Source organism: Plectropomus leopardus, chromosome 2 (genome assembly GCF_026936395.1).
Source record: "Plectropomus leopardus strain MGB_pleo_1.0 chromosome 2, ASM2693639v1, whole genome shotgun sequence".
Classification (NCBI taxonomy): domain Eukaryota; kingdom Metazoa; phylum Chordata; class Actinopteri; order Perciformes; family Serranidae; genus Plectropomus; species Plectropomus leopardus.
In genome coordinates, this window is record NC_142177.1 from 35,747,985 (window position 1) to 35,773,282 (window position 25,298).

The 25,298-nt window shown below is 39.2% G+C and overlaps 2 protein-coding genes across 3 annotated transcripts; both read right to left on the reverse strand.

Moving 5' to 3' along the window:
* Window positions 1-700: 700 nt before the first annotated feature.
* On the reverse strand, window positions 701-9,975 carry gpr37l1a (G protein-coupled receptor 37 like 1a). The gene is made up of 2 exons (XM_042509685.2): window positions 9,127-9,975; window positions 701-3,785 (listed from the first exon to the last, which is right to left on the reverse strand). The coding sequence occupies exons 1-2, from the start codon at window positions 9,796-9,798 to the stop codon at window positions 2,760-2,762; spliced, it is 1,698 nt and encodes a 565-aa protein (XP_042365619.1). The 5' UTR covers window positions 9,799-9,975; the 3' UTR covers window positions 701-2,759.
* A 1,041-nt stretch (window positions 9,976-11,016) lies between these two features.
* On the reverse strand, window positions 11,017-25,266 carry nol8 (nucleolar protein 8). Of its 2 annotated transcripts, none has more exons than XM_042509666.2 (18): window positions 24,851-25,266; window positions 23,693-23,840; window positions 23,213-23,275; window positions 22,842-22,920; window positions 22,452-22,608; window positions 21,503-21,795; window positions 20,449-20,717; window positions 18,215-19,629; window positions 17,251-17,442; window positions 17,042-17,167; window positions 16,836-16,926; window positions 16,009-16,147; window positions 15,805-15,888; window positions 14,155-14,465; window positions 13,934-14,075; window positions 12,989-13,050; window positions 12,616-12,698; window positions 11,017-12,425 (listed from the first exon to the last, which is right to left on the reverse strand). In XM_042509666.2, the coding sequence occupies exons 2-18, from the start codon at window positions 23,811-23,813 to the stop codon at window positions 12,366-12,368; spliced, it is 3,687 nt and encodes a 1,228-aa protein (XP_042365600.2). In that variant the 5' UTR covers window positions 23,814-23,840; window positions 24,851-25,266; the 3' UTR covers window positions 11,017-12,365. The 2 variants fall into 2 exon arrangements, with proteins under 2 accessions (XP_042365600.2, XP_042365608.2); XM_042509674.2 differs by lacking the exon at window positions 24,851-25,266 and adding an exon at window positions 24,606-24,782.
* Between the last annotated feature and the right edge of the window lie 32 nt (window positions 25,267-25,298).

The following is a 25,298-nucleotide window of genomic DNA, read 5'->3' on the forward strand; positions in this document are numbered from 1 at the left end:
TGCCCCATCTGTCTCCTCTCTCTGTTTTTTTTTTCTTTTTTGGAAAAACATAATTCTCCTCAGCCCTCCCCATTGTTTAGTTTCTTGCCTTTCCTCTTTTTTTTGTTTTCTCTCTGACTTTAAGTGCTCATGCTCGGCAGCTTAAGATTTTACTAAACTCTTAACTAGACCTGTATGTCTGCAGCTTTTAAATCGAATACTTAAAAAGAAAGGTTAATCTTTTACAGAAAATTATAAATACATTTTAGACTTTTTTTTTTTTTTGTTTTAAACATACATAAAGCTTTAGTTTATCCGTTGGCACACTTTGAGGAAATTTCTGCTTTTTTATGTAATTCCCAGAAACACTGTAATTTTTACAAAAAATTACTTATTGTCCCCAGGTGCAGACCAAAACCAAAAATGTGTTATTTCTTATCTGAATTCTTTCTGACCTCTTTGGTCTGCCTATGGCACTCAGCTCAAAGATGTTGGTTGTTATTGAAGACATCAGTCTTTATTAAAGCCTCACATTCATTTTTTCTAAATAGGCTCAGTCATTTCCTAAGACAGCTGCTCACTGTAGCAAACATTACTCAAACAGGTGTAAAAAGTTCATTAAAGTCTTTTAAGATGTTATTCTCCAGCTACAAAAATGAAAAACTAAACTGGACAAAAAAAGGAAAACCAACCATAAAAAATATTTAAATGTAAAATATGAAAAATTTGAATTTAAGAAAGCACTTTTAGAGTTTAATCTGCTGACAGTTCTCCATTACATCCATTTCTATTTCAATTATTAGTAGAATAAAAGTCTTTGCAAACAAAGACAGAGATTTTATCAGCAACTCTGTTTTTATCAGTTTAAGTTCATACCAGACATAAAAAAAACAGTAAAAAAGAATCACTCACAGATCATGCAAAACCGTTTTTCTTGAAGAAAGTCCAAACTTTACTAAACCAGATGTAATAAAACAAGTCAAACTTCACACCGATTTGTTTCTCGTAGCTTCAAAATTTTGATTGATTGATCTCATTGCATTTTAACAGCAAAATCATGTAAAAAACAAACTTCAAAAGTTCACAGCAGTCTGTCAGTCTGCTGACCAAAGTCTCAGTGTGCCTATTTTTAGTCAAAATACCCCTAAACTCAAATTATCCAGTGTTTATATCTCATACAGTACTTAGAGCAAATAATACAAATATCCTGAATGAGCATTAGAGATTATTTATAACTAAAACATGAAAAAAACGAAAACGATGAGTCCTATGAAAAAACAGGATTAAATCCATCACATGTAAACAACACTAAACTCCTTAAAAAACAACAAAAAAACATACTCTATATTGTACATGATTATCTAACTCTAACTTTGCTCCTACAGTGGCTCTACACCCTCAGTTCATACACACTTAGATTTAAGGATTATTCAAATTTGTTACAATTTGGGTTTTATTTTGGTAGTTTTGTCCATTGTTTCTGTCAGTAATGATGTGTTAATAGTCTGAGAAAACAGTAATTTCACTAAAACAAAGTTTGACAGGTTAAGAAAGCTCGAGCACTCAAACATTCAGAAAAATCTGTAGTTTAAAAAAACTTCAGCTGGAATGGGAAACAAAGTCGACAATTTCAACATCACATACTGTATAAAAGAAGCGGACACTGTGGCATCACACATTGGTTTAAGGACTCCTGCTTTGAAGCCTCAAGTGTGGCATTTCAGCCTTCACCATCTTGTGTTTTTGCAGCCAGAAGTGACCATATTTGGGTGAGAGGTTGGTGCTGTGAAGGAGCGAGGGGTGAATGCTACACTGCCATGTTGCTACAATGACTTGTCAATCACAAGGTAGCCACGCCCCAAAGCATACCCTGCTTTATCATCTTTTTTACCCTAAAAGGCACCAGAATGTACTAAATTAACACTATGCTGTATTGAAGAGAAACTAGTAATTGAACTCATTAGGAAAATGTTTACTTGGTTAATAAATCAAGTGAGACGTAGGGTCATTTTGTCAGACTTGACTTGAATTAAACTTCTTTTTGCAACCAATGGCCATTAGAAATAATGCAGGTTTAAGGCACTTCCACATTAGCTTCAATTTGGTCAACATCCATCAAAGTTTACTTATCTTTGACGTTGCTGTACTTGCTGTTTTACCTTGAATAAGGCTAGTTTTATCGCCAAATAAAGTGGTTGAGATACACTGCATGAGTAAAAGTGCATGAATAACCCAACAAATTGATATACAGTTACTTGAGCATTTGATTCCAAAATCACGAGGGCATTAATCGGCGGCTATAACAGCCTCCACTCTCCTGGTTTCAGTCCCTTCATCAGCAAACCTGCTGCAAAGATTTGCTCCCGTTCAACCACAAGAGCATCACTGAGGTCCAACACTTTGGTGAGAGTGTTCGATGAGGCTGAGGTCTTCCAAGTTTAGCGCAGTTACACTCTCCGACATTGATCTTACTAAACTTGGGTATGACATCAAGTTTGATGTATGCAGAGTGTTCAATGACATCACCTACAAAATCACAGGCTGTGACATCTGTCCATTGACGTCAATACGCGAGACCAAAATGTCCTCTGCATGCGTCATTAGAGCTATGACCAAATATATTGCCACGTTTCTTTGACGACTTTAGAGAAATTATCAGACCTCTGCGACTAACTTGGTAAACATGGACGAAATGAACAAAACTACCAAAATAAGACCCAAGTTGTAATAAACCTACATGATCCTTTTAAGTTTCATGTAGTTCAATGCAGTTCTGGACCTCAGCAGGGCGTCCCGATGGCTGCTAAGGACTCTTTCGCCCTGTCGTAGCAGACTGCTGGTTCTGTCGCTAACAGACTCTTCATCGTCTCATCTTTGCTGGAAGGAGACAGGGAGGTCGGAGAGGGAGATGTGGGTGAGGAGAGGTTGGAGGTGGCGGTGGTTGAGGCAGATGAGGAGGAAGAGGAGTTGCCGTCGGGGAGGCACTCTTCACAGCAGCAGCAGCAGCAGTCCATGAAGGCCTGGCCCAGCGAGCGACACAGGCACAGCAGCAACACTGGCGTCGCCGAGCAACGCACAAACAGCAGGAACTGTCCGATCAGGCTCAGCGCTGGCAGAGCCAGAGCCGGGAGTGCAGCGGACACGTGGACGGAGACATACGCCAGGGTGATGTTGCAAATGCTCTCTGGCAGGTTGCATATGACGTACAAGACTGTGAGCGCCATCACAGTGGAGCGCAGCCTCTGCTCTCTCGTGTGCTGCTTTTTCTTTGTCGAGGAGGAAGATGAGGAGGAGGAGGAGCATCTGCTGGTCAACTTGTCACTGGCGGGTTTCTGTGGGAGACGCTGGCCTAACACCTGCCTCGTCACCAAATCGCAGGCCAGAGTGAAGAGCAGTGGCAAACAGAGGTAGCACCCAAAGACCCACCACATGCGGGCCTCGTGGTAGGTCAGCACCAGAGAGTAGATGCTCTCTGGGAGCTCCACAGACGGCTCACGGACGCAGATATCCACCTTAAACGCGTCTGTTCGGGCCCTGAAGGCAGCCATCAGTGAGGCCCCAGGCTGACTCTGCTGCTGGTCAGTGGGGAGCATCGGCAGGCTGACGGTCTCCTGAAGGAGCTGCCACAGCAGCAGCTCAGGGGCGGCCAGCACCATCGAGCCCACCCAGATGACGGACAGCTTGGACAGGATGGACTGACAGGGCTCGACCTTTGGGGTCTGAAGGGGCCCGGGGCCAGTGGCTGCATGGAAGCGATCAATACTCAAAGCACAGAGGCTGAATGTTGCCACACCAAGAGAGGTCACCTGACAGAGAAAAGACAGAAAGACGTGGAGATTAAGGTTAATGGCACATGGTCCTGGGGGAAGAAACTTGTATCTAGATCAGGTATGAGCCATTCATGCCATGTTCAGAAAAAATCCTCAGGTGATGATCCCTCTGGAGCATCCCAGCTAGCAATATTTGGTTGTAAAAACATTCTGAAAATGGCACAATACAACCAATGCAGTGTTTTAGTAATGTTTGCAGCGGCAAGTTTTCTTTTAGTTCCCAGAAAGTTCCTCTTAAAGTTAAGGTAACATTCTCCATAAACACTAAAAAGAATGTTAAAACAGGCTCTCAATACAAATTTAGAATCAAACTCCTTCACTGCTCCTTTTGGTTTCCCTTCGACCGAAAAATTTGCCCATCACTGCACAGCGTGTCTTTGCTTTACTGCCCTGCTGGCCAGGCGTATTATCCTTTTCAAATGGAAACACATTTCTCCCCCGATTTACAACAGGTGCATGCAGGAAATTTTACATTGCCTGCAGTTAGAGAAATTGCAGGCAATCAGTTTTAAATTGCTGTTTTGCTCTTAGTTTCTCCTCAACATATGAGCACTTATATAATAATGATTTAAGGATCGGATTTCAGTGCCATCAGATTTAATTATTTCAAGTTTGTTTCAGAGAAAAAATGTCTTATTTACTTATTTCCAACAAACCTGCTCTAATTGATGTTTTGTGTTTCACACACGGCTGAACCTTGATTTTAAGAGGGGGGTTGTTAGCCACTGTCTCTGTCTTTGTTAATTTTGTCATCAGGCAGCTTGCTGACATAGGAGGCTCATTAGCTTAATGACGCTCACCTGGGCCTTCCCAGGCTGTAAAAGCTGGATGAGGTGCTCCCTCGTTCTCTCCCTTCCTCCAGCAGATATCCACCCTGCACTGTTGGTTTTGGTTTGGTTCGTTCATTTTTTTATTTTCTAGTTTGACAAATTATAAAAGTTTTTACTAAATATCTTATGTGGACTCCCTCCTTGTCACATGTGACTCTCTGACTCCCTGTAGCAAGCTTTTTGGTGTCCATATCTATATAAGAAGTGGTGTTTCTCCCAGTGATAGAGTTGAATTTCTTATTTTACATTTTTATGACCACAGGCTTGTGTCTTTGTTTTCTTATAAAAATGATTTTTTTTCAAACACAGTTGTGTGAAAAAAACCCCAACAAAAAACAACTTTGGTCTCGGGGCTTTCGAGCCCTTTTCCAGAGTGAAACTGGTCCAATTGCAAATTTGTCCTCAATGTTGTTCTTATTTATGCCAAATAACTGAAAACATTACCAAAGATAAGAGCATTAGTAACAACTTATAAACTAGGCATCGACTGATGTTAGTTTTTGAGGGCCGATACTGATTATTAGTAGTTAATGAGACCGATAACCAATATTTGGAAACCATTTGCATTTACAATAAAAATCTTTCTGGCAACATTTTCAATTTGAAATATAACAAACTTTAACACAAAACTTTGTTTAAATGTCTTTAGTAAATGTTTAATAAAAACCAAGACTTTCAACATTATATACAGCAAGTTCTCAGCAACTTTGTTTTTTAAGTCAAGTGAAATTTAAACATAAAAAAATAATAATTAAGGAATAAAAAATAGCTCCCTGGGGTTTTACAAAGTAAAAGTTCCTCCCGTGCTCATTAAAATAAAATGTCAATACAGATAATCAGCAAAATGCCAAATATCGGCTCCTATTATAAACTCTTTATAAAATCTGCCTTCTTAAAAAGTGGTACTACAAAGAGGTAAATGCTTGGTATTGGTATTACAACTCTGGTACTGTGTTGACATTTAAAAAAATCCATTGATAGCCAGCCCGACTTTAAACAGTACAACTACAATATAATTCAAACCACCTCATCTATAGTCCAATATTACTTTTTTTGTATTGCAGAGCTACTTCCAGGTTTGAACTGTATTCATTTACGCTGCTGCTCTGATTCCAGTCAGACGTGACTTGTGAGCACGACTGAGAACAAAACAAGACTGCACGCTTTAAACTGAGCACAGGAAGGAGTTTTGCTGCTTAAGGGACAAATTAAAGGCTTTCCTCTGCTTTGTTGTGCAGAATACAGAAACAGGGAAATAAAAGGAGTCACAGGGGGAATTGAGAGCCATTATGTTGCTCAGACTGGGGACAGCTATTGGTGCCTCGTGCGCATTAAAGTTGCCGGATTTGGCCAAAAATACAGACTATCATTACAGAGACTTGTCCTCCCTCTGTGAGTGCTTAATGGCCTCAAACAGTTAAGACAAAACTCAAGATAATTAACACAGAGCTCTAATTAGCATGAAAATAGTTTTAACCAACAGAGCACAGGGGCAGCTGGCAGCCTGACCCGCTTTAAACACTGCTCAATACAGCAAGTACAAACCGCTAAAGACCACTTTAAAAACGTTAATTAATTAGCAAGAGATGCATTCATTAGCATACAAATAGGTGAAGCAGAGAAGAATGGAGGCCAGCAGTCTGACCTTGTTAAACACTGCTTCGTACAAGCTGTTATTACAAATTAGTAAAACTCCACTTCAGTGATTTAAAGCTCTGTAGGCGTCTGGAGCAGGTCTAGAGACAAAAACAAGGCCTCCGCAGGCCGCCAGAGTCCATGTTGAAACAGATGAAGCCACTGAAAACCCAACAATGGAAAACCGAGAGGCCGCGAGAGCTCTGCATTAATACTCTGCGAGGCGCTCGCCAAACTGAGCTGCTGATTGGCTCGCCCTCTCACTCAATTATGTAGCTTTAAAAAACATCATCAGGACTTGCCGGCGTCCAGACCTTTGAATCCGCCCCCTCCACTAAAGTTGAGTTGACTGATTGAAGATGAAGACGGAAACTGAGTGAAACAAGTTACCAATTGTGTGTGATATCAGTTAACCTCTGGACTGTCAGGACAGGCTATAAGTCAATGTTTTATTTAGAGCTGCTTCAATTGGACAATTAATCGATTTGTAAATCACCAGAAAAATAACTAGCAATTATTTTGATTGCTACAAAAAATGAGGATAACCTGCCTTTTTATGTTTTATATTATTGTCAACTGAAAATTTGTTGGTTTTGACTTCTGGTCTGAAAAATTTAAAGACGTGACCTTTAACTTAGACAAACTAGGATAGATATTTTTTCGATATTTTCTCAAATTCTGTACATCAAATTAGACTATATTTTACCTTATTGTCATGGCTCAGAGTGCAGGTGCCAGTATTGTCAAAAATATCAATTTATTGATACTTATCGATTCTGAATATTTGAAACACTTTTCAGTACTCATTTGCCATGGTATTGATACACCTGTACCAGCTGCACTTTTTCACTCTTATTGTTAATATTTACTACAGTCATTCTGTTGCTCTCTACAAATAACCAAGAAACAAAAAGTAACTGTGGTCATGTTGTAGTCTGATTGTTTTTATCTTTTAATAAACATTTAAATTTCACGATCTTAATGTCAATCTCCCTGTGATATCAAAAATAGTTTCTGATATTGATATTTCCAAGGTATTGCATCTTAGTTAGAAACTCCATATTCCTGACCACATTATCAGGTACTGAGAAAATGAAATGCAGTTTAGCATCTAACCAGAAGTGAATAATGTAGGCATATGTATGTAGATAAACAGCAACACGTAGGCTAAATATGATTGGATATATACGGTATGAACAAGTGCAGCAGTTACAGTAAGCAGTTTAGGTGTAAGTATAAAATTTATATTTATTAGGGATGGACAGATTAGGAACTTTTACTTTGTAAAACCTCAGGGAGCTATTTTTCTTCTTTTTTTAATTTTCAGTTGATTTTATGAAAAAGTTGCTGGAAACTTTCTGTGTATGATGTTGAAAGTTTCAGTTTTTGATTAAACATTTGCTAAAGGCATTTAAACAAAGTTTTATGTCAGAGTTTATTATATTCCAAATTTTAAATATTGTCAGAAAGATTTCTTATTTTTTATTGTAAATGCATATCGGTTATCATGATAATCAGATTCAGCCCTGAAAAACCAATATCAGTTGACCCCTAATATTAATAGTCTAAACGACAAAATCAGTTAATCTTTAAAATAATAAACCAACAATATTTTTAATAAATTTTCAGCCCATATGACTACAGCTGAAAAAATAATGTGTTATTCATAACATAGTTAAAATGCCAAACATTCCCTTGCTCCAGCTTTTCAATAATGGACAATAATTATTTGAATTATGATATTGTAGATAAAATATTTTTGGTTTGGAGTAAATAAACACCCCAGTCCCTGATAACCAGCCTCAGTGTTTCTTTGTTCGGCTCTGTGAACCGGAGACGAAGAGCTGCTTCATGCAGAGCCCAGCCGGCCTTCACTCACGGTTCATAACAGACAACTGAAGAGGCCAACAGCCCATAACGGCGCGTTTGTTTAAAGCAAAGACTGCTCTGAGTCTGAAACTCATGAGCAACAAGAAACAAACAGGCCATTCATCACAGACCTGCGCGTCTCTTTATTAAACTGGAAAACATTTACAATGAGTTTAACTTTGGGGCTTAAAGACAGCACTGACAGTGTGGAGGCAGACTTAGTGAGTGACTGATTATCATCACATTAAGTTTTTTTGAATATCGAACTTGTTTGACATCTGTTTTCTTTACTTTGGCTGGATGATATCTGGGTTTTGGTTAATTTCAAGAACATTTGAAAACTTTTTAAGTCTCACCCTCAATTGCTTACGTTATTTTCCAGTTAAAAACATCAATGATTTTTTGGTTAAGGTTCTCCAGTGTGAGGCTTTGTTGCTTTTCTCTCTCTGTTATACAGGATAGTTAATTATCTTTAAGTTTAGGACCATTTGTTGAACAAACAAGGCATTTGAAAGTTTGGATTTTAGGAAATTGTGACAGATATTTAGTCTTCACTATTTACATCACGTTTTATCCTACAGACAGCACAATTAATCAAAAATAAATAATCAATAAACTCATCAATAGGACTAATTGGGATAAGATGGTTGCAGACCTTTGAAAGGTGTAAATTGTATACAACTATGTATGCTGACTGAAGGAAAAAACAAACAAATAAAAGTATATATATATCAATTCTTTATTTTTTGTAATAAATGTATTTTTCGGTCTTTTTTTCATCCTATTTAAACGGACATGGGCAATTGTTTGTTGTATTTTCTTAATTTACGGTATAAATATATAATACATATAAAACATAATAATATAAAAGAATTGTGAATATAAAAACGTAGTAATTGTACACTGATAACTTTTCGTCATAGTAGTATTTCGGGAAATAAAGTTAACTAAATAAACTAGACCTAAAAAGTTCAACTCCTCACCTCCAGATAGGGCACGAGCCGACAGGACAGGTCTCCTAGCAACCTCTTCAAGGTGAGCTCGTGGAAGACCACCACGGGAAGGCAGAAGAACAGCACGAGGAAATCCCAGAACGCCAGCCCCGCCAGGATGCAGTTCCACGCGCTCTTCAGGTAAAAGCTGTGCCACACGATGCACATGAGCGCGAGGTTCCCTACGATGCCCGCCGCGAACAGCACGAGCGCGAGCAGCATAACTGCGTACGCCCAGTAGGAGCCGTCGGTGACCGGGAACAGCGGGTTGAGGAGCCCCAACCCGGACTCTTTCGAGGAGTTACCCGGCCGGGCGGACTCGGGTAACCGCGGTGTGGTGAAGTAACCGCTCGGGTCGTCGTACCGTCGCGGGGGGCCGTAACTGCTCGGTGAGTGCGGGTCTTTTTTCCTAAAATTCCCATCTTTGGCTCCTCGCGCGCTTCGCTTCAGGTCGGGAACCCGCGAACTTTCAACCCGGTGTAGAGTAGTCCAGCCCGGGGAGGGAGACTCCTGTGTTCCCGCAGCCGGCGGTCCAGCATCCTCCTCCCGCTGAGTCTCCAACCGGGACCCGGACTGAACCTCCAGGGCGGTGTGGGCTCTGTGGACGTGACGGAGCTCCGCGGTCCGCAGACAGACAAGCAAAACGAACAAAACCGGACTCATTTTAACCGCTGAAGTGAATGTAAAAGGTCCGTGTTACCGGTCTCTGTCATAGACATGTGATGCTACAAATATCAGACTCCTGGAGTAAAAAAAGTCCATAAATCTGATGGTGTCACAGTCCGACCTCCGTCCCGGTCCTGATGAAGTTTCCAGTCTGCTGCTCACTCCTGCACTTGTTGTTATTCATCAACATCAAGACGGACCGAGTACAACACGGCGCTTCCGGTTGTGCATTTCAAAGTAAGTACAAAGTAAACATGAAAGAAAATTATACCTGTCCTTTTGTTTCTAGAGATGACACAGAAGTTCAGTTTAAATATACATATTTATTAAAAAACTATTTGGTGAAAGTGCTTTGTTTGCATCAAAACTTAACAGTATAAAACATGATATAAGTATATAATCATTGTCTTCATTTTGTAAACGGAAGTAGGTCGTGTATGTACATGTATGGCCATTAACCATTTCCTTCAACTTTATAAAAAACCTCTTCAACCTGTTAGGTCAACTTCTTATTCGCAAATCTAAATTTGCAAAATCATCCTCCCACTTTAAAGGTTTTTATGATTTATATTTTAAGTTTAATGAGGTCTCTTGAACATGTAAACAACGAGAAAAGTATACATTATACTCTACATTATTTCAACTTAATATTTAGTAATTTATGTACATAATTTTAAAGTGTTTTTTCCCCTTTATTGTTCAATTTCAGTTTGTCACTTCTTTTTTGATAATTTGTGCTTTGTATGATGTCCCACTTTGTATTGCTCTGTCTTTTCAATTAAGTTGAATAAAAAAAAAAAAAACAACCAAATGATATTTCAGATACAGAGAAACCAGTAATATTGATGTTTTGTTTTAAGAATGAGACAAACAAGGCAGCCGCTTCAGACTGCATGGCAATTTTTGCATGGCAAAGTTTGTGCCAGCTGAGGACACTGAGGCCATGATTCAGCTTTCTTTTAAAACAGTTTCAGTGACACAAAAAAAGCCCTTTACATTTTACACATTAAAGTTATAAATTGTGGCTTTTCATAATGATATGTCAAAGGTTTCAACTCCATGTCCTAGATTTGATAACAAAGAGAAAAAAACAATACAGTGAAATTTAATAGGTCAGTAACTTCTGGGATCGGGGTGACATTATTGCTTTGAAGATGCAGGATTTTCCTCAAAAGCAACAGAGATTCATACAGAGGTAATGTTTTTTAATCATCACTTTTAGCCCACTAGAAGCGTGTAACGCTAAATTTTTCTGAGACTGTAATCTGTGCCTGTATTTTCTGTGTTTGGGATGGTTCACTGCATGACAATTAGTTTGTGGCGACGATCAACAAGGACACTGAGGCCAATTTTTAAACACACGGAAGGCACTTTACATTTTACAAATTTAAGTTACAAATGATGGCCCTTTATAAGGCTGATACGTCATTTGTTTTTCACTCCATGTCCTAAAAAGAAATACAGTGAAATTTTAATAAGTCAGTGATTTCTGGGATCTGGGTATCTCTTGGGTATCTGGGTATTTATTGCTTTTAAATTACCAATACCACCAACAACAATTACATCAGAACATTAAAATAATAAAGTGAAATCAACGTAGATAAACTACAGCCTAAAAAAATGAACAATAAGTTGATTCAAATCCTCTTCAAAAAATGAACATTATAACGTTCTTGAAGGTAGGTTTTGTTGTATTTCGACTGCATTAGTTCTAGTCAGCTGGACAAAAGATATGTGGTCAAACCGGCCAACTCGGCAAATAATTTGAGTGATCAGATCAAAACGCGTCTTCGGTTACTTCGTTTAATCTTGTATTTAACGCTGTACTCTTGTGATCACATCACCCAAAATGCATCTTAATATCAGGTGAAAACGCCGCCTGAGTGTATTTCTATTACCACAAACTGAAAGCTTTTTCACATTCAAATGTCATCAATGTCATCTCATTTCACTTTATTTCACAGCACATAGTGACACTTGAACTTCTTATCAAATCAACTGGCATGAGGCAAAAACCAAACTCCACAATTAGACAAAAAGTTGTCAGATTAAACCAAAAACTTAATTAGTAGTTTGAGTCAAAGCAGATCTCAGCCAGCTGACACCAGAAGTGCCCCAAAAGTGATGTAGACACAGGTGATGTGGTGATGTGATGATGATGTATGGGAGACCAAAACTGAAAATGAATGACAAATGACTATATATATATATATATATATATACAGGTTTTGTTCTCTGAATCTGCGATCGGCTGCTGTTGCTAATTGGCAGCATTGTTTCCTTTGCAACTAACGAAGAAACCAAACCTCATGAACCAAAAGATCACAAAATATCTGAGTATTTACCAATATAAACATATAAATCTGATACTTTGATAATCTTTAACTTTCACTTGATGTCTTTGTCTTCAGCTGCCATTTGGTCTCCCTCCCGCTGACTTTTAAATCAGTCTGAGGCACAAAACGGCACCAAGACGGGAAAGATAATCTGTCAGCTCCTGCTGCTTCTGAAGTCCAGACCAGTGAGTATAAACTGAAACACAGAGACTTCACTTCCCATAATTCTCAACTCTTCAGGGAGGACCTCAGCTTCCTCCGGGCGTCCTTGTGTTTTTTGCGGTACTCCTAGGAAAGCAGAGGTGTGATTACATTCTCTGTGATCAAATTTTTATAAAGTTTTGTGCAGAGTGCAATAATGAATCACATATACACAGTCACATCTCATCCATATGTGCCAATTTGTTTTACAAATTATGCAGGTTTTGATACTCCAGAAGAAAGTTAACTAACTAAGTTAGTGTAAAGTGACGTGCACCTGTTTGAGCTCGCTCCTCCTCTCCTCCCACTGCTCCCTCTGCTCCTCCAGGTGGGAGGAGCGACAGAACAACCTGGGGCCTTCTGATGGAGGAAAGACACACAAAAAAAGCTCGTTAAATCTTAATGTAACAATACAAAATGTAAATGATTCATCTTGGTCTCTGTGACCTGTGTCTTTATAGATTGTGCGTATATATATATATATTGTAGGATTGACATTTTTAATCACGGCTGTATTTAATGTTTGCTACTACGGACTAATTCTTGCAGTGTTTTCACTATAGATTCACACTTCAGCTGTATTTTAAGTTTAACCTGATTGTTAACGTATAAAATAGTGGTAAGATTTTTTATTATAAACTTCATCCTACCTTTCAGTCTGATGTCTTCAGAGAAGAAGAAGAACAGCTCTCTCTTTGAAGGAGTCTCCTCTCTGTGAACAGCAACGCAATCACACACACAGATGACATTTGGTGTTAACTGAAATTGATTTTTAGAAACAGTCTGGTTTCATAATAATGAAGTCATATAGGTCTATGTGTAAGTATTAAGGCCTCAGTTTACTTCAAATATACCAATGTGTTTTGTAACTTTCTGAAACTGAAATCTGGAGTCAGAAAAGTCAGAATTTGTGAATTCTTTGTCATAGACGATATTTGAATCTATTTGAATATTGAATGTATTTCGCTTTTGGGCTGATTTTCAGATTTTTAAAAAAAGGACTTTGAAGCCATTTGCAATCTTTTGTAACATTTTATGGACAAATTAATAATTGATTATCAAGAAAATACTTGAGTAATCGATAATGAAGCATTAGTTGCAGCTCTCTTGGAAACTTTGACTGTGGATGTAGTTAAGACAACATGTCCTACGTGTGTTCCCACACATTTTCATCGACATATTTTCAAAGCTTTTTCATGAGTTTTTAATTATCATAATAATTTTTTAAACATATCATATTCAAATTTCAGTCAGAGGGTATACTTAAAGGGGAGGCAGAACGTGAGGGGAAAAAAATGAAGAATTGTACGTGATAGTAAACAAAACATCAGCTACAGAAAGTTAATTTGCCGTTATGTCACATTACATATTGTTCACCGAAGATTACTGTATTAGATTATTTCATTACACAAAACTAAATTCTATAACTTTTTTTCCAAAACTTTCAATGATTTTTACAGATTCAGAGTTTTTCAGTACTAGAAAATGTGAATTTCATGACTTTTCAAGGGTTTTCCATAACAGTGGGAACCCTGAATCTGCTTCATTTGAAGCAAACTGAAACTTTAAAACACACATAGAACAGTTTTCCTCACTCTGTGGTTGTAACGGCGATGTTACTTTGCTCCTCCTCTTCCTCCTGCTCTTCCTCATCCTCATCTGAGCTGCTGTCATGGAAACGTAGGTTTTGTTGCCATGATACCTTTGGCACCTGGATGCTCTCTACTTTGTACTCCTCTGACAGAAAGATGTGAGAATTAGAGAAACAAATCTTCCTCTGACAGTCTGAGATAAATATCTGAGACATTTTACCTACCTGTCTCTCCACCTCCTGTTTCCGCGTCGTCTCCAAAGAAGGAGAATTTAAATCCAGACGACTCCACTTTCTCTGCGCTTGGATCGGCTGAGAGCAGAGATGACAGCGGGGTTGATTGCTCGTCCTTCCCTCCTTCAGCCTCCTCTTCTTCCTCTTGGTCCCAGTTCCTCTTCTCGTCTTCTCCAGCGACGTCATCCTCCTTCGTCTGACCAAACACGGCCTTCAGGTCGCCAGACACGTCAAAGTAAATCTCCTTAGAAACCTCCGGGAGCTTCTGAGCCTCCTCCCTCTTCTTCCTCCGGGCCGCCTTGCTGTGATGACAACAGGTCACATAACAGTTTTACTGGAGAAAAGGTACAACTTATAATGTAGACATGATGCAGTATACTTTAGTGGTTATTCTATTTGAAGACTTTAAATTGAACTTATTCTGTTACAAGGTTAAAATACCCTTTAACTACATACAGTATCAGTGTTAAATGCATCACTTTAGTCTCATCTTTGCTGCATTTTACACCGTTGGTCACAGGATTTAATTGTTAATGTTTCAGGACTCCACAGAAAACTTCCGTCACAGTTGATAAGCATGTTCAGTCATCATGAACTTTTACATGCGGAGTGCCACAAGGCTCAGTCCTGGGTCCCATCCTGTTCTCTATATACAGCACTTGCAAAGCATTCAGACCCCTTCACTTCTTTTTTAAACACTTTACTGTGATATTGATTGCTCTGGAAAACTATTTTTCATCCATGGTCATGGTTTAGGTACTTTCTGAGGCCTCAGAGTCCTTTACTGTCTGCAGGCAGGCATGTTAAGAGGCTCCAGGGTGCCTGAAGGTTAAATTTTTGAATCCTGAGAAAATTGGTTTGATTTCTTTCAAAAAGATGGAAAAAGACATAAGGAGCAACTTGGCAAGAAATGTCCTGCTAATATCCTGCAAAAAATGAGTAATGGATTGTAAAATTAAATGGGGCAGATTTGGGGATATTATCCCCAAAAAAGGGAAAATTGTCCAGATAACTATGTTTTTAATTCTATTAGTGATATATATAAAATCAAGCTACAGAAAAAAATGTATTTGATTTTGTTTAACACCTTCTTGGGGTGTTTTTTGTGTTTTACTTTTGTCTCTCTGTTTTTGTTGCTGCTTATTTTGAGGTAATTATCTTATAACTTTGTATTTATTTGTTGCTGATTCTTGGGCCATTAAGCATTGCACTCTGAAATACTAAAACAAAAGAAGTATGAGAATTTCTGCAGGAGCTTCTGACTCCTACATTTGTCGGGTATCAAATGTGGATTAATCCAACGCTGAAAACAGTCTCCAACATATGAACTATTTCCTTCTGTTTAAGTAATGTTTGCAGTACAAACTGTGGTATCCATTGTTTTAGGAAATTGCTGAGCATTTCTTAAAAATCAAACTATATTCGCTGTTTTTAAAGATTCTGAATGATGAGTCTGAATGTCAGTAGGAACCTTTGAGTTTGGGGCTGAGCGCCACAGACAGGCTTCTTTTCATGGGATTTGTTAACAACAAAAACACAGAATCGTGGACTGGTCACGTCTGGCAAATATCTCATCTGGTTAATAAAATCAGCGTCGGTGCTGATACAGATTCAGTGCATTCATAGTTTCCATGTCCGTACCTCTCCTTCTTGGTTTCATCAGTTTTGGTCTCAAACGCAGCGTGCTCCTCTCTGCTGGGGTCGTAATGCAGCGCTGTGACGTCTCTGCAAACACACGCATTTTATTTTTAAATTCCTTTTTTGATGTATTCATTGAATATCAAATCTACTAGTTCAGAGGCCTCTGTGCTTTAGACTCTGAGTGTGTGAGTGTGTGTTGCTGACCTGAAGGTCTTGCCCTTGGTGGTCGTCTTGCTGCTGCAGGTTTGCTGATTGCTGCCGAGGACGCTCTGCAGGATGGACAGGTTCTTCTTCCTCTCCTCCTCCAGAGCCTCCTCTTCCTCTGTCACACTCTTCTTTTTCTCTAAATCATAACAATAAAGATTACTAAATTAAGATGAGAAATCTTGCAGCAGCGGCAAAACATTATTTAACTTAAAAGTTTTCTATCATGATAAATGAGTAAACATAATTTAACTTAAAAGTTTTCTATTATGATAAATGAGCATTTTCAGATCTGCTGGAAATGTTTGGGTTTTTTTTGCATGGTCAGAGAGGCATTTCCACTTCTATGGGAGAAGTTCCTAGACTTTAATATCCTCATTATCTTTCTTAGCGCCATCAAAACAATTTTTTATTGTGAGCTCTGCTACTGCAGAATTAATTTTCTATACAAAAACCATGTATCAAAAAGCATTCCCTTGTGAACTTTTTTGTGGCAAAAACAAGATAAAAAATGAAATAAAAATCACTTTAGTAAACTAAAACTGTGAAAAAATTAATAAAAATTGGTCTAGAATAGAACAAATCAATGTGAAAGACAGGTGAACGGACAAATAACCTGCTGACTGTTTTAAAATAAAGTCAACCTACATACATCCACCACCGAAAAAAAGGTTAGTTAACATTACTATGCTTGGAAAGGACAAATGTATGGGCTTAATTTACAGCCATTTTACACAATCAACATATCAGACCTCTGCTTCATTTTCAGAAAAAAACATCTTCTCTTTGTTTCTGTGTTGATCAGAGTGAATCACCACCATCCTCACCTGACTCCTCTCCGTCCTCGTCCTCCTCCAGGAAGCGAGAGTCCATTCGGAAACGCTCGTCTGTCCCGAAGCGAGATTGCAGCTCCATCAGCTGGTAAACATACAAACAAACAATTATAGATTTGCATTTGAAGGCTATTTATATGTGTACTTCAATATAAATATGTGAGTGTACGAAGCGGCACTGTGCGAACTCGGTTTCCCACCTTCTGTCCTGCTCGACCTTCAAACTGTGGCCTGATGTCAAACCTGCTGCCGTCCTCCTCTTCATCTGCACCTTCCTCATCCTCACTGCCGGCAAACAGCTGAGGACCTGATGGCTTCAGACGCACCTGACCACACACACACAAAATGAATAAATTCAGGCATTTCACAGGTAAACTAAACTAAAAACCACCTGTAACTCTTCACCAACCTTTTCTTTACTGGTGTCGTCCTCACTGACGGCTGCCTCATCATCTGTGGCCTCGTCCTCTGATTGGCTGTCCTGGAACAGCGTCTTCTTTGGCGTGGTGACCTCTGAGGTCGTCTGCTGCTCATCTTCATCATCCTCATCATCATCAGAACCAAAGACGATATGTTTTCCTGCTCCTGCTGTTGGAGCGTCCTATTGAAGGTAAATAATGTGTGTTAAACTTCAAATCAGTGCTAATGTTAGAATCAGCTGGATGTGAAAATACGCTACTGATTACTAACAAGTAGAAAATATTTGTCTTTAGAGGTGACACTTACATTTATGCTTTTTAAGAACTTTAAGATAATTTTCAAACACATTTAGGATTGATTTTTGGACAATTCATGTTTTTCTTATTCAAGCATTGCAGGTAAGTGTAGTGGTAAGTAATACATATGTAGTCCACTGAATAATTAGGCCTTCTGTAGAAATCTGGTTATGTGAGTGATTTAAGTTAATATACATTTTACCAACAGGTAAGTGCAAGTATACAGTAAAAAGACATTATTAAGTTCAGTGTTTGGTTTAGAGATTTGTAACATCCGAATTAAGGACTTTCACGCAGAAGAGTTTTACTAGTTTTGACAAGAAATTCAAGTGTTTGTGCCAATAAAACCTCACAAAAATGTAAATTTAACACTATTACTATATGACCTAATAAAGGCCTAATGTTTCTATAATTGAGTTTAAGACTTTTTAAGGACTTACAGACAACCTGAACACAAACTGAATGAATCTGTTTTGTTTCTTAAATGTAACTATTCTGTTTCTGAGGTCAGGAGTTAATTAATTTGTTTATAATATGTTTCAACATTCATCTTTCAAACATTTCATCCAAGAGAGGACTGAACAAAATATCCTCTCTTTCAAAAAAATTGATTTTTTAAAAAATACGTTTTTAAATAGGTTTAATGAACACAATCACCAGGTTGGCCAGAGCTCCCTGGATGAGCTTCTTGTGTTCTTCAGCCTCTTTCTGCCTCTGCTGGACGGCAGCCAGCCTCCTCAGGTTGGCCTTCCTCTGCCGCTCCTCTTCCTCCTTTGCTCCTAAAGGCACCCGAGGAGGAGCCTGCTTTTCTTCCTCCTCCTCTTCCTCCTCTCTGGAAGAGGACTCACTGTGAGGAGCAGATGGAGGTGCTGCCTTCACAGCATCTCCAGATGTGATTGTCTCTTGCTCATCCTCTTCTTCCTCAGCGGAGGAGTTTGAGGATGAAGATGAAGAGGCTGCTGCAGCTTTAGCTGTAAGAACAGTCTGATTGGCCTTATTCATCTCCTCCTCATCATCATCACTGCTAGAGGAGGAACATGTCCCAGCTTTCTCAGCCTTGTTCTTCACCTCTGCTTTTTTCTCCTGTTCCCCCACTTCTTCCTCCTCCTCCTCTTCCTCTTCCTCCTCCTCCTCTTCCTCTTCTGCCTCCTCCTCCTCTTCCTCCTCACTGCTCTCTGAAGTCTCCTTCTCTGTTTCTGTGTGTTTCTGCCCGCTGGTTTTGCTGTCCGTTGCTCTGTGGTTCAGCTGAGGAGCTTTAGAGTCCAGCTTCTGTTTTTTAGCCTCACCTCCTCTTCCCTCCTCCTCCTCCTCCTCCTCCTCCTCCTTCTTCTGACTCCTCTGACACTCGTCTGTTTCCGATCCCTCGCTCAGCACTCTCGTCCCCTGGAAGGCAGGCAGCGCCGGTGACACGACAGCTTTTCTTTTCTTCTTTTTCTTCACCTGCTCGTCCTCGCTGCTGTCCTCCTCCATGATGGCGGCGAGGATCTCCTCCGGCGTGGTGCCTTTTTTGGGAGCGGGACGTTCTGCAGTTTCTTGTACCGAGGAGGTTCCGGGGATGCTGGGAGCTGTAGTCTCAGAGGTCAGCTGGGATTCTTCAGCGAGCTTCTGTAGATCAGCCAGAGAGATCTCCAGACGGGTGACGTTAGAAAACATGGCTTCATAATCAGAGTCTGAACTGTTATCAGCTGATTCTAACTCCTCCTCATCTTCATCCTCCTCCTCCTCATCATCGTCTTCATCATCCTCATCACTATCTGATTCTGAGGAAGGTGGTTTTACTACAGGAAGGACTGTCGTCTTCTTACTTTGCTTCTGAGGACTTTGTTTATCCGCCTGCCCTCTCCGCTGCGTGGAGGTGATGTGCTCCTCTGCCGAATCATCCTCTTCCTCTCCAGCTTTACTTCTCTTCTTCTTCGTCTTCTTCTTCCTGTCTGTGTTGGTTCCTGAGAGGTGTTCTTCAGTGGGCAGCGTCAGTCTCTCCAGCGGTGGAGGAGGAGGAGGTTTCCTGGAGGCGAAGAGTTCATCTGTGTCTGCAGAGTCGTAGCCATTCTCTTCTTCATCATCTTGACCTCCTTGAAAACCCAAAGAAAAAAAAGTTGTTCTTTCACATTTTGCCACATTTTTACAGCATGTTAAAAAGAGTTTTTGCTTTGTTATTGGACACATCCTGATCTTCACTTTCTAAATTTACAAACCCTCTGAGAGCTACTATTATCTAGTTATTTATCTATTATACTGAGTAGTTTTCTTATTCCATTTTCTTATTGTATACATTATATTATCTAATCTTCATTCTTTAAACATTATTCATATTGGTTATTACAGCTAAACCTAGATCTGCAACAATTAACCGATTAGTTGTCATCTATTAAAATAATTGCCAACTAATTTGATCATTTCAGATTTTCTTTTAGAAAAAAAAAGTCTAAATTCTCTGATTCCAGCTTCTGTATTTTACATACTTCTGGTTTCTTTACTCTTCCGTGAGAGTAAACTGAATTTCGTGGGATTGTGAAGAAAATGAGACATTTTGGGACATCATCTCATCATCTGACATTTTATAGATCAAACAACTAATCGCTTAATCAAAAAAGTAATCAACAGATTAATTAACATTGAAACTTATCTATTGTCGCAACCCCAGCTAGACCTATAAATTAATACTGTGTAATACATCATAGGAAAGGTGGACAAATTAGCAGTCCCACCAGGGAAAAAATTACAAATCTGTTTTGTAATTTGGGTGAAATGACCCTTAAACTAAGTGCTACCAAATGTTCAGCCTCACAGGCATCAGTAGATTCTCTTAAAAATTGTAACATACGATATCTCTTTAAAAGAAACACTGATGAGACAAATTCTAATTCTTAAAAAAATGTCTGGACTGTTACCTTTCTGCTGCTCACGAAGGCGCCCGGACTTCACCAAGTAGTCGAGTCCGACCACTTCCAGGTTGTCCTCCTCCTCTTCCTGCCGCAGTGCAGCATGGGAGGTGTTCTGAGCCGCCACCATTCTGCGTATTTCCTCGTCTGAATCGACATCACTGTCAGTGAAACGTGGCGGCCTCCGCTGAGCCGGTCTGTGGTCTGCCGTTGGTTCATATCCGTTGGTGAACTGATGAGCCTTGCTGTGATTGACAGGCTCAACAGTCTGCTTTAATCTGAGGGGACAATAACAGGGAGGAGACGGGCTGATGAGTCCTTAACTTTAATTATGAGAACTAAAATATTCATTCTTGTTCTTCAACAAATTATAAAAACCAACAGAGTCACTGTGAATTAAGCTGACCTTAAATAATGAATATAAAAGTCTCCAAAGTCTAGAGACAAGTCCACACCTCTGGTAACTGTGCTGTATTTTTACAGTCGTGCACTAAATGTATCTAATATAGTTTCTGTGACATTGGAAATAAAATACATTAGTCAAAAACCAGAGAAAGATTTTGAATAAAAGAAAGTAATCAGTTTCTATGTTAAACGTAACCCTTTTTTCTAATAATGAGAACCATAAAAAAACCTATCATACCTAAATGGGAATCAGGTGAGAATTACGGAAAACATGAGGAAGATTTAAGAATCCTGAAAAACAGCTTGGAAATGTGTAAAACCCAAAACCAGCAGGGATGATAGAGAAGCCAGCAGAAATCTGGGAAACATCTGGGAACATTTGGGGATTGAAGGAGCTAGGAGACTCTCAACAAGAACTTGGAAAATATTGAATGTCAGACACTATCAGAAATCAGTTGAAAATTTTGGGAACTGCTGGAGAACTTTTCAGAATCCCAAGAACTAGCACAAATCTGGATATGACTGGAAAAATGTGAAAATCTCTGAGACCAGCAGGAAGGTTTAGGAGTTACAGAAACCAGCAGGAAGGTTTAGGAGTTACAGAAACCAGCAGGAACCTCACTCCAGACTGTAAACAGCTTAAACATCAGACTGTTACCTGTTTCTGCCCACAGCATTCTGGGAGTCATCTGTACGACTCTTCTTGCGTCTCGGTGGCTCATACGGAGGAAACTCTCCCCGCCTCTTCTTGCTGATGTCATCATCGCCTCCCTGCACCTCCCAGGTGAGCTGGGTGACGGGTGTGGTCTGGTTTTCGGTGGACCGGTCCAGCCTGCGGATGTTGTGGCTGTATTTGGACGGGTCGTACTTCAGGGTTCGAGCTCTGCTGCCTTTCTGACACCTGAGCTGCAGGACGGGAAGGACTCGCCCGAATTTACTGACCACCCAGTCCTGAAAACAGAGCACCCAGAGGACAGTCAGCACCTCCACCCTCATGGAAAAACTCTGTTGTACTGGTGGAATTAGTGATGTACAGATGTACATTATACTGAATTTATCATGTAAATCAGTGTTGCTTACAACTTTTATTTCCTCCTCCTCAATGTCTTTTTATTTATTTTTTATAAATCCAGTCTGGATTAACAAGCAGCCTTGTTTTGTATTGTTAAGTTTATTTATACACAATTAAAAACGGCATAAAATCCAGTTGAATAAAAAAACAAACAAAAAAAAAGTCAGGCAAAGTCAAAAAGTCAGAAGCTTATATAAACCCACCCCCCAAAAAACAAAAAACAAACAAACCCCCCTAAATTAGCTGTTTTAAAGACTCTGCCGTTATTTGACTACCTGCTTTTGTATGAGGAGTTTTGGAAAACAAAAACGTGGGGGCCTCAATATTTCTGAAACATCAGCACTGATACATTTCAAAACAGTGTCTCCTTTACATAGTTACTTTATTTACAATGTCAAAGTTGAAAAAAATTTAACAGTTCTATTTTTTATTAGATTGCTACTGATGTCGTTATCAACCTAAAAAGAAATCAAGTCCTGTTTGGGCTCTCCTGGATCTGATGTTGACACAAAAAGGAAGCAGCGGATAAATCTACCTTGTGTCCTGGTATTTCGGTCCCCGGCACCGCAGCCTTCATGGTGAAGTTGTCCACGCCGGCTTTGCTCATGGAGTCCAGCAGCTTCTGTCTGTTGTCCTCAGCTGCAGGCTGCTGGAGACGCTGCTCTGCTGCCGCCTGCCGCTCCTCAGCCAGTCTGAAGACACAAATACCACAAACTCAGCAGACACCGGGATCAGGAAGAATCAGTCATCCAAGACTATCAGTGTGTGGTTCAGAGCAGTGGATTTTTAAACACTTTATATTCTCTCTGCTGCTGTACGGAGCCACTTTTAACTTAAGAATCACCTGTAATCTGAATGTTGAGAGTTTCCAGATTACTTTTTGTGTTATTTCTAGACTGTCTGACGTCTTTCATGGTGACTGTACCTGTGCAGGAAACTCTCTTTGGCTGTTTCAATCTGCAGAGTTCCTCCTTTCCATTTGGATTTGTTCAGTACCGTCAAACCTGCAGAGGAAACACACTGATCTCATACTGATGATATAACACAAGCTCTGATGTCAGCTATTGTTAATACAAGGTAAAGCAAACAAAAAAAACATTTTTTAACAATTCTCCAGAATCAGGATTGAGCAGCGATTTATCTGAGTCTGTTTTGTTTCAATACACAGAAAAGTGATCTACAAAGTTTATCACCTCCCCACATTCACAGTATTTTCTCCTGTTTTAGGTAAAATACAACTTGAAGGCTGAATGACACAAAATGACATGAGTCAGACGAATGGGTAAGTTCTCTTACATTTCTTCAGGTCGGTGTCTGAAATGTTGATGTTAATGTAGCCGAAGGTTTTATAAGGAACACCTGCGGGAGAGAAAAAGAGTCAGAACACACGCAAGTTTCTGAGACTGAAAACAAATACTAATAATGATTTATGTCTGATGGAAACACAACAGCAACAACTGAAGGGAACCCTAGAAGGTTTCTAGTCTCTAAAATGTTGATTATCCATTAACTACATAAACCACATACTTAAAAAACGTACATATCAGCTATGAGAGCTTACTTAAATGTAACAAGGGGATTTAATTCAACAATGTCACAAAATAATAACCATGCTGATTTTGGTGGTTTATGTACATATTTATCTCAAGCATGTTTAAGATATTAGAAAGTGTAAAAACATTAAATACAGCATAACAATTAATGGATTATATGGACGACATCATCATGGCTGAAGTATGACTCAGTGTGTATAATATGTACTGTAGAGCTCCTCACCCTCATCGTCCCTCCTGGTCCGGACCTCCACGTCCTCCACATCTCCAAACTTTCCAAATCGATCCTTCAGATCTTTCTGGGTGACTGAGTGGCTCAACCCGCCGATGTATAGCCGCCTCATCGCTCCGTTTCCACGACAACACCGTCACTGCACAGACAACAAACACCAGGATCAGCAAACAAACTGCCTATAGGTTCATCTTCTCATGCTGACTTTGACTTTACTCAAAAAGTTCAGTGAAAATTGTGCAACTGAGCAGTGCCAAAAGTCTGATTACTTGATGATTTCTTGATTGACCACCACATATTTACTTAGTGACAATTTTACAGCTTATTTGTTTCATAAAAGTGAACATTTTACATTCCTTAATCTATATCTTGCATCCTCTTCATGTTAAACACTATACAGCTTATTACATTTTAAAATAGATTTATTTACACATAATCATTTAGCTTTCTATTGCATTTTTATGATTATTGACTTTTGCAGCACTTGTTTATCCCCTTTCCTCTCTCACACTATTGTTATTGAGACATCCATTCAACAAAACACCAAAGCAAATTCCTTGCATGTGAAAACTTACTTGTCAAACTAATAGTGTCTGATTCTCATTATACATTTTATGGACTGGTGGTTGAGCTAAGAGAGTCCAACAAAAGTCTATGAGTGGATTATTCATATATATTTTTGTATGATAGTGCTCTGAGATTTGTGACAGCTTTAGGAATCATCACTCAGACCTGTAAAGGAAAGTAGTTTGTCTCTCTTTGTCATCTAAAGGGGATCTGCACTACTAATATTTATTAAGCCCTTCTACGCGTTGATTAAACAACAAACTACAGCCTCCTAAATGAACATAAAGTTAAATAAACACCTCTCTAAAACAGTTCTGAAAAATCTGAAAATTATAACCTTCATGAAGATAGGCTTTATTGCAGAGCTGTAGTATTTGACTGCATCAGTTGTAGTTTCTAGTGGACTTTAACGTGTCCATCCAGCTCTACCTGAAGATCTTCACTGAATATTTAAAGGAACTAAAGCACACAGCTTGAAACTATTACTGTCTGTAATTAAATTAAGGTATAACTGGCCTGACAGAGTTATTACGATCGCACGATTTAATATATATCGACAGGAAAAAGTCAACGAATGTTTACCTCACATGTATCCAGCTGGTGTTACAGTTAATTCTGTCCGGGATTGCACTCCTGCCGACTTTCGCTTCCGTGCTTGTTTCCGCAGAACCGAAACGTTCCGCTGTGTGAGCTCCAACAACAGCTTTAAAAAAATCACTGAATAAAAATAAAATACAAAAAAAGGTGCCGTTTTTTTAAAAAATTAATTTGTTATATTATCATGGTCTTTCAATGCAGGAATAATTACTTTTCTCTTGGCTCAAACCATTTTAATCAACCTGGGTCACCAACAGCTGTGACAGATACGCACTCCAAGTTGAGGGGGACTCTCACAATTTACAGCTCGGCCATGTTTTTACTTAGTCCGTATTAGCAATAATAAATCATTAATGTAACCTAAAATAGATATCCGTAAACATTTGCGGTGTTTGTATCTACAGAGACGCGCACTAGTTTGACCCTCGGTCAC